This window comes from Vitis vinifera, chromosome 12, assembly GCF_030704535.1.
Source record: "Vitis vinifera cultivar Pinot Noir 40024 chromosome 12, ASM3070453v1".
Taxonomy (NCBI): Eukaryota; Viridiplantae; Streptophyta; class Magnoliopsida; order Vitales; family Vitaceae; genus Vitis; species Vitis vinifera.
This window is the reverse complement of record NC_081816.1, coordinates 24,651,436-24,664,984: the sequence shown is the minus strand read 5'-3', so window position 1 is coordinate 24,664,984 and position 13,549 is coordinate 24,651,436. Positions and strand designations below refer to the sequence as shown.

At 35.9% G+C, this 13,549-nt stretch overlaps 1 protein-coding gene across 2 annotated transcripts; it reads left to right on the top strand.

Moving 5' to 3' along the window:
- Positions 1–2,154: 2,154 nt before the first annotated feature.
- LOC100241548 (uncharacterized) lies at positions 2,155–12,716 on the top strand. 2 transcript variants are annotated; one of them, XM_010659586.3, is made up of 5 exons: positions 2,155–2,570; positions 10,696–10,980; positions 11,239–11,475; positions 11,557–11,774; positions 12,242–12,716. In XM_010659586.3, the coding sequence occupies exons 2-5, from the start codon at positions 10,729–10,731 to the stop codon at positions 12,495–12,497; spliced, it is 963 nt and encodes a 320-aa protein (XP_010657888.1). In that variant the 5' UTR covers positions 2,155–2,570; positions 10,696–10,728; the 3' UTR covers positions 12,498–12,716. The 2 variants fall into 2 exon arrangements, with proteins under 2 accessions (XP_010657888.1, XP_002270145.1); XM_002270109.5 differs by having other exon boundaries at positions 2,189–2,570; positions 10,708–10,980.
- Positions 12,717–13,549: the final 833 nt, after the last annotated feature.

Here is a 13,549-nt window from a genome sequence, read left to right as displayed (position 1 = left end):
AGGGGGTGAATAAGATTATAGTCACCAATTAGAATTTAAACTATTCAGAATGCAAATAACAAATGTAATGAAAAAACAATTACACAAATTTTTTTAAAAAAATATGATAGAGAAATTATAGACATTAATTTTTATAGTGGTTCGATATAATCCAACCTTTGTTATCATCAAAATTAATATTGCCTAATCATTAGGAAAATGATGTCTCCCTTTTTTATGATGATAAAACTAAGAGGTCCAATAATGCTAGTATTATTTCCCCATTTTTGTTGTCAATAAAAAGCTATCAATAAGGCACAAAATGGAGTAAAAAGTTATGCATTTATGGTATGATAATTTTAATGGAGTAAAAAGTTACGCATTCATGATATGATAATTTTAACATGTTTTTGTAGTGCAATAATCACTCAATAGCAAGTAAATATATAAGGATGAAAGGTTAGATGTACTGTTTCAGATAGGGTAAGGATGAAGATAAATATATTAGAAATAAGTTTGAGATTTGTTTTAAAACACTAACATCATGTTGTCTCCAATTATATCTATAACTAAATTTAAAAACAATTCAATTAAATTTTTTTATTTTCTTCTTATGAACATCTGTAAAATAATAATAAAAATACTTATTAAATAAAATAAGTAATAAAAATTTATGATAAATTTATAACATATATATATATATATATATATTTCTCATACTCATCTCTTCCCATTTAAGTTTTTTATTAGGATAATAATGAGAATTGGTTTATATAGATAGGGTGATATTAGAATGTGGATAACTTGACTTGAACCTATTCAGTTGTCATCCCTAATTAAGTCTTATGCAAATCATAACTATAATATACCAAGGTTAATCTTAGGATATTGTAGTTCCTAGGTCAATCATGACTTTAAGATGTTTAAAATTTATATTTTTCATGATTTTTACATATAAAAACCATGGCCATACCCAAAATATATGATCATATTTATTATTAATTTACTATAAATATAGGTATGTGATTATGTTGAAAAAATATATAATATAATAAAAGATTATTTTAGCAAAATTTTGACAATAATATATGGATTTGTTCCATAAAATAACTTCAATATGTGTGTATTATTATTTATTTATTTTTTAAAAAAAACCCTTTATCTTTATTAAGATCTTCCCTACTTTTTTTTTTATGAGTTTTAATTAATTTTCATTCCACAAAAATTTTATTAAAATTTTCATTAATGTTTTCTAATATATTCATAATATCCAATCATAAATACATTTATGAATATAGATATTTTTATTCCTGCTCAGAGGGCTAGGATTACAATTTAACCCCCCTTTTGGACAATATTATACACAAGTACACCTTTTCATTCTACCTTAATGAATCGTGGCATGGTTTTTAAATTATTTTATTGCACTAATCAAACACCTTAACTTTCACTCACCCATTTTTCTTTTGAATGTTTTCTAGTTTAATGCTTTCTAAGTGGGGTGGTTGAAATTCAGGACTAAAGCTTCTGACTTTTGTTATTTGAATGGTGCACGGCTTAAAACATGTGTTGTGTATAACTTTTTTTTCTTATATGATATAGATATAGACGTAGGATGTCACAATCGCCTTGATATATGGACATAATATTATAGTTATATTTCACAAGATTACAAAGCCAATTGATTTTAATATTACTTTGTAATTACTTGCACAAATTATGTAAACATTATCGGTTTTGGATTTATTAACTCTCACAATTTTAAAATATGTTTACAATGTTAAAAAGAATTCATATATGTATATAGCGTCAAAAACTCTTTCCTTTATGATATAATATATCATAATCACATTACATATTTATAAGTATAAGATTATGATATTTGATGTACTTCTAATTTTGAAAATTTTATTTTCTATGACTAATTTTGTTGAAATTCAAATTTTCAATGAATTAAAATAAAAGTAATGTGTACAACTTATTTTGCGTTTTTGCTGAAATTTGGATAATGGATACATCAACCGAGAATAAATAAAAAGAAATAAAAAAATAAAAATGACATTAAAATATAATGAAATGAAATTAAACAATAAATAAAATAAAATAAGAAAGTAAAGACATCCCATATTTGATATAAATAAATAAATAAGATTGAATGTGAATTCTACATGTATTATCATTGGATTGATGGTAACTTATTAAGAAGTTCAGGGTTCTATTCAAGAATCAAAATTATAGAGCTGGAGAAAAATAGAAAAAGAAAAAGAACAGAACCAAAAACATTTCTTGCCGAGTAGGCTCAATCAATGGTTGTGGTAGTTCTAGTTTTTGGTTGCTGTTTTTCCATTTAGTTCTGCTACGGGGAGTTGGGGACTGCGGGTAAGTGGGTGCCTGGTGGCAAAGGTAGACCGCGTTGAAGTCAAGGCCGGTAGGCTGGGTTTTTTCATGAGACCCGTGTTAGTTTTTGCGTAAACAACCCAGAATACTAGAAAACACGCATATACATTTTTTGGAAAACAAGCAAGGACCAAGGACAGCCCACCCACAGGGCATTCTGCGGCCTCATCCCAGATCTCTCACGGGATTCTTAGGTAAAGTATTTCATGAATTTCTTACCATATGATCTTATTCCATTTTTTTCCCTGCTTTCTATGATTCCCTTTCATCCGATTGAATTTTCCCCGATTTCTGCGATTTAATTTACACGTACATGTAGAATCTGCTCTTAATTACCTGTTACAGATTCCTGAGATGCTGTTGCTGTATGATTTTGGGTTTTAGGGTTTTCTTTTTTCTTTTTCCTCTTTTCAAAGAGGGAGATGGCGAAAATAATTAAGCAAATTCGTCGGGGAAGTGATGAGAGCGTTGGGTTTTAGGTGTGGCCCAGAATGGGTTTTACATGTGAGGGTACTTGGTCCGCTTTTTGTTCTGTAATGGGCAGGGTGTCTCTTCCGACGAAGAATTAAATCCCGTAAAGTCCGTCTCTTTCCTTTGGGTGATTCAGTATTAACGGATATACGGAAGGCACTCGAGTTGTCACATACAAGTGAATTGAGACTCGCAATATCTTGTTAGTTCTACAGTAGTGGCTGCCATCAGCTTGTATTGAGCTTTTGCATTGGCAGAGCTACATTTGGCTGTTCCTTTTTACTCCAACTAACAGAAAGTCCGTGCGAAGCAAACAAGTCATCAGCTCCCAGACAGCCTCCTCCACCCATCTTGAAAATTTTGTGGTCCTCCCCTGCCAGATAATTCATATCAGAGTGAGGCTACTTACATCCTCATCACCTTACCTCTTATACGGTCACCAAAACCCCTAAAATGATATGACCAAATGTCTGCCACGCTTCTATGGAAGCCCAAACAATTCTACTACTTCTAAATTACCTATGTCATAGCTCCAATGATACCAGATAATCTAGAAAAAAGATGATTAATTGACTCGCCACCCCCCAATTACATAAAAATATTGGTCCCTATTGAGGGTTTTATGAGGTCTTCTTAACTGTAGCATATTGTTAGTGTTAACCTTCTTATACCAGATAATAGCCACACAAAAGCCTTTATCTTAAGTAGGGCTTTGAATTTCCTTATAAAATTGGTTGGGAAGAAAAGGATTGGGTTCATAGATCAGGACAAAACTTTGAAAAAAATTAATAGTTATTAACCTTGAGGAAGAGACAAGACCAAACCCTCAAATTTGGGAAGGAAATAATAAATTGTCCATATCATATAGCATTTTGTGTTAACTTCTTTTGGGTCATATTTAAAGTCAATATAGACTACTTAAACATATTCATCCATCATTAGGTAATTCTATATAAGAGACACAAATAAATTTGATTATTTTTTTTTTAAATAGTTTTGACAGATATCAAGTAGAACTCTGAAGAATAATTTAGAATTTATCCAAACTAGGTATAAGATATTTTTGTAATCTACCAGATTCACAGGAAAAAAAAGTATGCTATGCTAATCAATATATTATTTTATTTTATTTTTATCATCACTAGTATTAAAATCTTGGTTTATACCTACTGAATTCATATTTTGGATAGAAAGGGAAAAACAAAAAAGAGGGTGTTGTGAGGATTTTCTTGACTTCTTTTGTTTTTATAATTCTGCATGTTCTAGAACTAAACTACCTTTACAATTTTGTAGGCTATTAAACTCTTTTGTGACTCTTTGAGGCAATTCACTCAGTTTGCTTCAACCATCATTTCTATCATATGAAATTATTTTCTAACCGAGGGAATTGTTATAATTGTGTTATTTTATACTTTTCATGAATCTATGCTCTTTCTTAACATATTTGTTAGATTTTTAATCAATAATTGTTATTAACTAGTTATTTTTAGTGAATGATGTTTTTTTGGTACACAAATAAGAATATATGAAAGACGCCAATCAAGGAGAGGGTGCTCACCTCAAGTGAGGTGTACAAAGGCTGCCAATACAACAAATAGAACCACCTAAAACATGCACACTAAACACTCTCCCACTAATATTCAACCAATCAATAAAATGAAACAAGGAAACAAGGCCATCTTAAATATGTTGGTGAGTAAGGGAGTTATTTAGCGTTTGATATGAGCATTGAATTCCATCAAAATATCTTCGGTTCCTCTCTTGGGAAAGAATTCAAAATAAGCAAAGAAGGACTGTCCTTCAAATCTTCTTTCTATTTTAGCTCACAAAACTCCCATGCTAACCTTTGACACATCTTTGATAGAAAAATGGAGGACCCAAGAAAAACCAAAGAGAGAAGGCAAAAATTGCCAAGGGCCCCTTGCCTTTTTATAATGGATTAGCATGCGATTAGCTAATTCTTCTGAACTCATATAAAAACAAAATTGATTAGCCAACAATCAACCTTGTGTTTCAAGCTAATTTAAGGTTAGGAACCTTTGCCATACAACATTCCGAGCAATAAAACCCACTTTTAAAGGTGTTGAAGAAGCCCACACTACCTTCACGAGAAAAGACACTCCATCCATCTCTAAGGAAGAATAGAAAAATTCCCACTCTTGCTAGCTTTCCAAATTAGCTTATCCTCGTTGCAGTTCCTAAGCACTTGAGATCTCCTAAGTAACTCTTCTATGTAACTCCTAATCTTGAAATTTCCTTGTGAAACCTAGGTTCCAAATAACCTGCCTGCTTAGGACCTCCTCAGCATTTACCACCCAAGCCTCTTGATTAGATGCAAAAGAGAAAAGAGAGGGAAAATAGTCCTTTAAAGGAGCATCCCCACACCAAACATAATGCCAAAATTTTGTTCTTCTTCCATTGCCGACCAAAAATCTTGTTCTATCCTTAAAGGCTTCACAACCTCCTCTTATTGCTTTCCCCAAGCTAACACCATGCCCCTCCCTCCTTGCAAGAGAGTACCATTCTCCAGGTTCTTCCCCAAAACTTTCCCATTATAACCCGTCTCCAAAGGAACTCTCTCTCTCTAAGGCAAATCTCCAACACCATTTTCCAAGCAAGACTTTATTGAGAGAGGACTACATTTTTGAAGACCCCTTTATTCCAAGCCTTGAGATCCCACTTTAAAGCTTTCAATTTAGAATCCAAGACAAAACCATAGGAACCAAAGAAATTATAACTTTCCCACCAACCTTTGACCAAATCCTTTAAACCAACCACTTTAAGCCAGATATTTCAAACCTAAAAGGGGACTTTTCCCTCCTCACCCACCCTCCATCCAATAAAATAGGAGAATGATTAGATATATTTTTTTTTTTTTGATAAGTAAAGAAAATTCATTTAAAAAGAGACGCCTAAAGAGCGACTCAAGGTATACAGCCTATGTAAGGTATACAAACCTATACACCCGCCACCAAAAGAGACCAAAAACATATAAAGACCCACCCACCAAAAGGCCCAACATCTTACAATGATCCCACCCAATCTATAAAATTCACCAAAGTTTGAGGGCATTCTACTATAAACAGCTTTGCCTCAGACCAAAGCGAGCATAAAAAGGAATATTTCAACCTCTGTATTGATATAACATCATCCTTGAAGGCTAAACGATTTCTCGCCTTCCAAACCGTCCAAAAAATATGCAAGGGCGCCGCCCTCCACACTTTCCTATGTTTCTTGCCCACAGAAGAAGTCTGCCAACCAAGCAAGGTCTCTCTAACTGAACACGGCATCACCCAAGACACCCCAAACAAAGAAAAAAGCAACTCCCATAAGGCCCTTGTTTTGGAGCAGTGGAGCAACAGATGATCTATGGTCTCCTCCTTTTCCATACACATGTAACATCTATTAGCCAATGACCATCCTCTTCTCTGAACAAGATCTAGGGTAAGCGCCTTGCCCCATGCGGCCTCCCACGCAAAAAAGCTGATTTTGGGTTGTACCCACACCTTCCAAATGCAGCTAGATGGGAAAGAACTAGGGCAGTCCGCTTCTAGAGCAAGGTATAGAGACTTAGCCGAAAAAATACCACTCTTTGTTTCAGTCCAAACTACCTTATCATCTTCGTTGCCAATGACTCTCTTCCCATGAAGACACCCCAAAAATAATTCCGCCTCCTCCATCTCCCAATCATTTAGGGCTCTTGAAAAACAAGGGTTCCAACCCCCTCTACCCCCTTGTACCAAGGGATCCCAAACATCCGCCACCCAAGCTTCCTTTTCAATCGATAAGGCATAGATGGAAGGAAACGAATCGCACAGAGGGGCATCCCCACACCATCTATCCCTCCAAAAGCTCACCCTCCTCCCATTGCCAACACTAAAAGAAATCCGCTCACCCACCAAATCCCAGTCCATCCTTATCGCTTTCCAAAGCCCCACGCCATGCACCTCTCTCACTTCCCGCATGCGCCAACCCCCTCTATCTTCCCCATACTTCCCTCTAATCACTTGATTCCACAAAGCCCCTCTCTCGTTTGCAAAACGCCAATTCCATTTAGAAAGGAGTGCCTTATTGAGATTGGAAAGGCATTTGATCCCTAAACCCCCTTTCTTCTTGCTTAAGCACACCACCTTCCATCTTACTAGATGTGGTTTACGCTCCAAACTGCCACCGCCCCAAAGAAAATCCCTTTGGATTTGTTCTAGTCTTCTTCTAACTGAACTTGGTAATCTTAGAATAGACATATAGTAAATGGGAAGGTTTGACAAAGTACTCCAGATCAAGGTTGCTCTTCCTCCCTTGGATAAGTATTGTCTCTTCCACATAGTCAATCTTTTGCGAAACCGCTCTTCCACTCCGTCCCACATTGCCACTGACTTGAACGGAGCGCCCAAAGGAAGACCCAGATACGTGGACGGGAGAATGATTAGATATTGGGCTTGACAAAATGGTCTACAACACATTAATGAAATGGCCCTCCCAATTTCCTGACACTAGGAAACTATCAATTTTTAACGTTGAAGCTTTGTTCATTCCATCCACACCAAGTGAACAACCCTCCATTTAAAAGGAGATCAATGAGGGAAAACTCTTCTATGAATTCTAGGAAAGGAGGAAAACCTAGCATAGTGTCTTCTTTCTATAGAGAATCAAACCACATTAAAGTCACCAACAATGCACCAAGGATCCCCCCAAGTCCCTTTGAGGAATTTCATTCGTAGAATGTTGTGGTCCGTACCCTCAATGCAACATTTTTACTCCTCATCCCGAAGAAAGGAGGGGCAAGTGATATCCAGGATTTCAAGCTAATTAGTCTTGTGGGGAGCCTTTACAAACTTCTTGCAAAAGTTCTAGTTAATAGGCTTAAAAGGGTGGTTAGCAAAGTGGTGTCAAATAGCCTGAATGCCTTTGTGGGGGGTAGACAAATTTTTGATGCAACCTTAGTAGCAAATGAGACTATTGATTGGTGGAAGTGAAGCTCTAATGTGGGTTTAGTTTGCAAATTGGATATAGAAAAAGCTTGCAATCGTGTAAACTAGAAGTTCCTTCTTTCGATTTTAGAGAAGATTAGGGAGACAGTGGATCCACTTTTGCATTTCTACTATGAGCTTGGTTGTTCTAGTTAATGATACTCCTACAAATTTCTTCTTAACTGATAGAGGTCTGAGGTAAGGGGGTAAGGGGACCCTCTTTCACCCTATTTGTTTGTGTCGATTATAGAAGCCCTTAGCAAATTAATGGCTAAGGCTAAGGAGGGAGGTCTCATTAGGGGTTTCAAGATTGAAGGTAGAGGGGAAGAAGGGACTCAAGTCTCACTTATTGTTTGCAAGCAACACTTTTCTCTTTTGTGAGGATAAAGAAGATCAGTTGAAATATTAGAAGTGGATTGTCACTTGCTTTGAATTGGTGTTTGGTTTGTTGCAAAAAAGCGAAATTATTCTAGGGGGCCTAGAGGATGTTGATAGAGTGGCTGCTCTTTTTGGGTGTAAAGCAGGGAAACTTCCTACTTCTTATCTAGGTTTATCCCTTGGAGCCCCTCACAAGTCTTATGGTGTGTAGGATGCAATCGAGGAGAGATTTAAGAGGAAATTGGCTTCTTGGAAAAAATAGTACTTATCTAAAGGAGGAAGACTTGTCCTTATTAAGAGCACTCTTTCAAACTTTTCGATCTATTTTATGTCTTTTTTTCCAATTCCCAATAAGGTGAGGATTAGATTAGAGAAAATTCAAAGGGACTTTTTGTGGGGAGATACGACAGAGAGGAGAAAGATCCACTTGGTAAACTATTTGGATATTTGTAAGGATGGGAAGCATGGAAGGTTTGGGATAAGACGTTTGGAGGGTCCTAATCAAGTCTTGTTAAACAAATGGTTGTGGAGATTTCACCTTGAGAGGGAGAGTTTCTAGAGAAAAGTCATTCTTGGAAAGTTTGGGGAGGTGGTGGGGAGTTGGACTACTAGAGAGGTGAAGGATTCTTATGGGATAAGCCTTTGGAAAAACATTAGAAAAGGGTCAGAAAAGTTCATTCTTAGAACTAATGTCCGTATTGGAAATGGTAGACATACAAGATTTTGGTGGGACGGTTGGGATGGGGAGTTTAAGTTGAAAGACATTTACCGTACACTTTTTAGACTAGCATCCCACAAAAATGCTATAGATGCAAACTTATGGGAGAGGAAAGAGGGTGGATGTGGTCATTGAGAGGTTCAATTTAAAAGACTCTTCCAAGATTGGGAGTTAGAGGAGGTGATTCAATTTTTGGAACACATTTTTTCATCAAAAGTGCAAGATGGGGAGGACATTTTAATATACGAATATGATAGGAGGGGGGAATTAAGTGTCAAGTCTTATTATAATTCTCTAGGGGCTGAGAATAATTTAATATTCCTAGCAAAAGAGATTTGGGGATCCCGTGCCCCTCTTAGAACTCATTTTTGTGCTTGGAAAGCTGTTTGGGGGAAGATTTTAATTGTAGGCATGTTAATGAAGAGGGGTTCATCCATGGTTAATGGATGTAGCCTTTGTAAAGATAGTGAAGAATTAACTGATCACATTTTGATTCATTGTGATAAAACAAGAGATCTTTGGACCTTGTTGTTAGCAACATTCGGTTTGGTTGGGGTGTTCTTGACTTCAGTGAGAAATCTTCTCCTAAAATAAATACTCAAGGGGCTAGGGAAAAAGAAATGAGCAGTTTGAAAATTGGCTTTGATTTGCCTATTTTGGTGTATTTGGAGAGAGTCCAACCAAAAGACTTTCGAAGATGAAGAATTGTCAGATTAAATTTTGAAGGATCTCTTTATCCAGTTGCTTTTAGAGTGGTATTAGCAGTTTTTGGAATTGGAAAACCCCTCGATTTTGAATTTCTTTGATGCTCTTCTTGTTTAAGGTTTTTTCTGTCTTAATTGGTGCTTGCTTTGCCATTTCTGTGTATACTGCCTGTATATGTAGGGTGTGCTTCCTCTTTTTGACGTTTCTTAATGCATGCCTTGTCTATCAAAAAAAAAAAAAAAAAAAAAAAAAAAAAAAAAAAAAAAACCAAAGTGCACCAAACAAAAAACAGGAAAGAGCGAACAAGGGAAAGAGCAGGAGTCAACTATATTAACTGGTGCTATCGACTATTCTTGTTGTGATTGTTTTATAAGAATTTACTTCATTACTTTGATTTACTAATAGATGATTAATATGTTAGTCCTTTATGTTTATGTTGAAGTAGGTATAATAGCAAAAATATTTATTTCTTTTGCCTTTGTTTTACAATGCCAAACAAGGGAAGTGAATATTTTCTGTTTTGATTCCCTCTAAATACCAAACACAGTAGAAATAATTTCAATTATTTTCATTTCAATTCCATCAATTGAATTACATTCCTCTGGATTTGGTTCCAGACAGTATACCCTGAAAATCTAGTTGTTTTGATCAATAGCACCAGTTAAACCTGTCTGTCACGGGTGCTAGCTGATCCTGTGAACAGAAAAAGGTGAACTCCATCTCGTGTACAATTCATTTAGGTTCCTAGTAAGTTTTCTTACATATCTTGCATGTTAAAAATTGTTCTTTCTCTTGAAGCAATTGCCCAAAATCATTGAAAGTACAGTTCTGTTGATTAATTGGACTGGTTAGGCCAGCTTACAATTAGTGCTATATGACTCACTGAGCAGAAAGTTACACTTTGTTTCTGAGAGATACAGGTGGTTTTTCAATTTATTTTTCACACATATCTAATGGTTAAAAGTTTGACACTGAATATAATTCATCAATGATCTATATTCAGTCAAATGTGTATTTTATATTTGCCTGATACTCATTTCTATGCTTGCCTCCATTGATGCTTATACAATATTTCAGTTACATTTATAGCTTTCTGGGGTTTCAATTAAGATGCCCAACTCATCTGAGGAGACGGATAAACTCAATACGAACTCTGGCCATGATGTGAGGGAAGAGAGTGAATATGTCAGGCTGGTCATATCCAATGAAGCAAGGTTATCTGAAGCTGACATTTTACAACCTCAAGCAGAAACAAGGATTAAATCATTCATCTGGTGGTTCAAAGCTTTAATTTTTTGTGTTGTTAATATAATATTTCTTCTCGTTTTCTTGAAATGGGGAGCGCCATTTATGTTTGAGAAGGTATTTCCTATCCTTCATTTACTTATTTCAATGTGCAATTGCTTTATTTCATTTATGTCCTATTAAAATGATAATGGGTCAACAAGTTTTAGCTCTCTCCATACCTCAATAAGCACCCCCTTCAAATATGAGGTATGGATTGGTTAAGACTGAAAATTATATGACCGCCGTATATTCAAGCTCATCCCCATCTTTTCTCAATTATTATACCTGAAACAGCTAGATTTTGATCTTGAAGCTTTATCAATTTTACTGTAGATTCTCCTCCCAATCATGCATTGGGAAGCTACTGCTTTTGGCCGTCCAGTTCTCGCTTTTGTGCTTGTTGCTTCTCTGGCATTGTTTCCTGTGCTGCTAATCCCTTCTGGCCCCTCAATGTGGTTGGCTGGAATGATTTTTGGATATGGTCTTGGGTTTGTTATAATCATGATTGGAACAACCATAGGAATGGTCCTGCCTTATTTGATTGGACTCCTATTCCGTGATCGAATCCATGTAAGTGATTAAGAACTTGCTTTTCGTTGGCTGCTCTTCTGTTTTCATATTCGTCATCTCTGTCTCTTTTTTAATGTGCAGCAATGGTTAAAAAGATGGCCGCAGAAAGCTGCCATGATTAGACTGGCTGGAGAAGGAAGCTGGTTCCATCAATTTCGAGTGGTTGCACTTTTTAGGGTTTCACCATTTCCATACACAATTTTCAACTATGCAATAGTAGTAACAAGTATGACATTTTGGCCCTATTTATGGGGATCAATTGCTGGAATGGTACCAGAAGCTTTCATTTACATCTATAGGTAAGTTCACTGAAGTACTTATGCTGCTTTTTCATCTTTCAGTTTATGGGCAGAGATCTAGTCACTACAAGGTCATTTACGCTTGAGATGTTTATTCTTCAGTTGTCTGGTTGATGACAAATCCATGAGATGCAAAACTCTCAACCAAAGGACTTAACTACAATGCCCAGATTTCTATAATATAAATCAACAATAGATCTCCCTTTTCCAGGAAGTCAGTGGATGGCAAAGGTCTAGACAACACGAGGACAATTAGTTTTTGTGGTGTTTGTTCTCCATTTACCTGATTGATGGAAAACACATAAATCACAACCAGAGGACTTAAATTTCCTGGTTGGGATTCTATTTGTAAATTCATTCACCTAAATAATGACTTGGCGGGGGTTAATGTTTATTAATGAAACTAAAGTGCTTGCTGTTGCTAATGCATGTTTCTTGTCTTCCTTTCATGTGGTAATTTTGTGCAGTGGTCGGTTAATAAGGACGTTAGCAGATGTGCAGTATGGTAATCAACACCTCACTACGTTGGAAATTATATACAACATCATCTCCTTCATTGTTGCTATCATCACCACAGTTGCTTTTACTATTTATGCAAAGAGAGCTTTAAATGAGCTTAAAATGGAGACCAATGGAGAAGAAGCATCTACTTCTGAACTTTCGAGTTTTGAGATGGAGAAGCTTCCTCTTGAAAGACCCAAGCACCTGGGTTTCTCTTCATAGCATGGATACTTGAGGAATATGATAGTACTGTAAAAATTTGTTTTAGTCAAGGGATTTGAATCCCTTGATCTTTGTAATTATCAAAAGGGAAACCAACAGATATGATTGATAAATGTTAAAGGTGAGATGTTAAGAGATATGGAGTTTATTGGTTCTTTATGTAGATTCTTTGTTACTATCTCCAGATTCCATCGTATTAAAGGTGAGATGTTAGAGATACGGAGTTTAGTGGTTCTTTACGTATATTCTCTGTTACCATCTTACCATCTCCATATTCCATCATTTGTTTGTTTTAGTTTTACGGTACTTGCAACTTGATGCCAAGAGCGGCCCTTCACAATTAAAAGGAGAATGCCAAAGTAAAAAGATGTTAAAGGACTGTGCGTGCTCTCATGCGTACTTTGTCCTCCTATTTGGTCATGATGCTAGCTGAGTTTGTGTATTTATCTTTTTTTCTTGGGACAAATATGAGCTGGATATTAATTGTTTCACTTGCATCATGTCCTCTTTCTTTGCCTTCTATGTTAATTGGTACTAAGAGTTGTAACAATAATTTAATCGGTTACCTAGAAGAGAAAAAAAGATCCAGAAATTTTTGTCTATCACTGTCAAATTGGGTAATGATATTGGAGTTTATTACTGTAGGATTTGATTTATTGTGATTAAGCCCACTTGGATCATGATCAGTGTTGTCTTAGTTGGGCTTGATGTCAGCGTCTGTTTGCTCGAATATCACCCCTTGTGTCTTTGTAATTTGCACTGTTGAGACATTTGACTTTTAGGTGTAGAATGTGTGCTGCTTTCCCTCCCCTCTTTTTTTGTCCTTGTGATCAGAAGTAAACAATTCATTACCTTGAAGGCGCCACTTTCTCTTGTTAGTTCTTGCACCCAAAATCATAAGAGAAAAGCTTTTGAAGGCAATCATAGCAGGTATGCGTTTAATTTGTTGGTTATATGGTATTGATACCATTATGTCACGGACTTAGTCGTTCACTAAGCTCGTGCGGCACTTAGACAAGCCAAGACGCTTGATCTTGCTAAGTCAGCCTTGC

Bases quoted from the DNA above. Each gene is read 5' to 3' on its own strand.
- LOC100241548 (XM_010659586.3), top strand. From the start codon at position 10,729: ATGCCCAACTCATCTGAGGAGACGGATAAACTCAATACGAACTCTGGC. The intron at 10,981-11,238 runs GTATTTCCTATC...ATTTTACTGTAG, and splicing joins CGCCATTTATGTTTGAGAAG to ATTCTCCTCCCAATCATGCA. The intron at 11,775-12,241 runs GTAAGTTCACTG...AATTTTGTGCAG, and splicing joins GCTTTCATTTACATCTATAG to TGGTCGGTTAATAAGGACGT.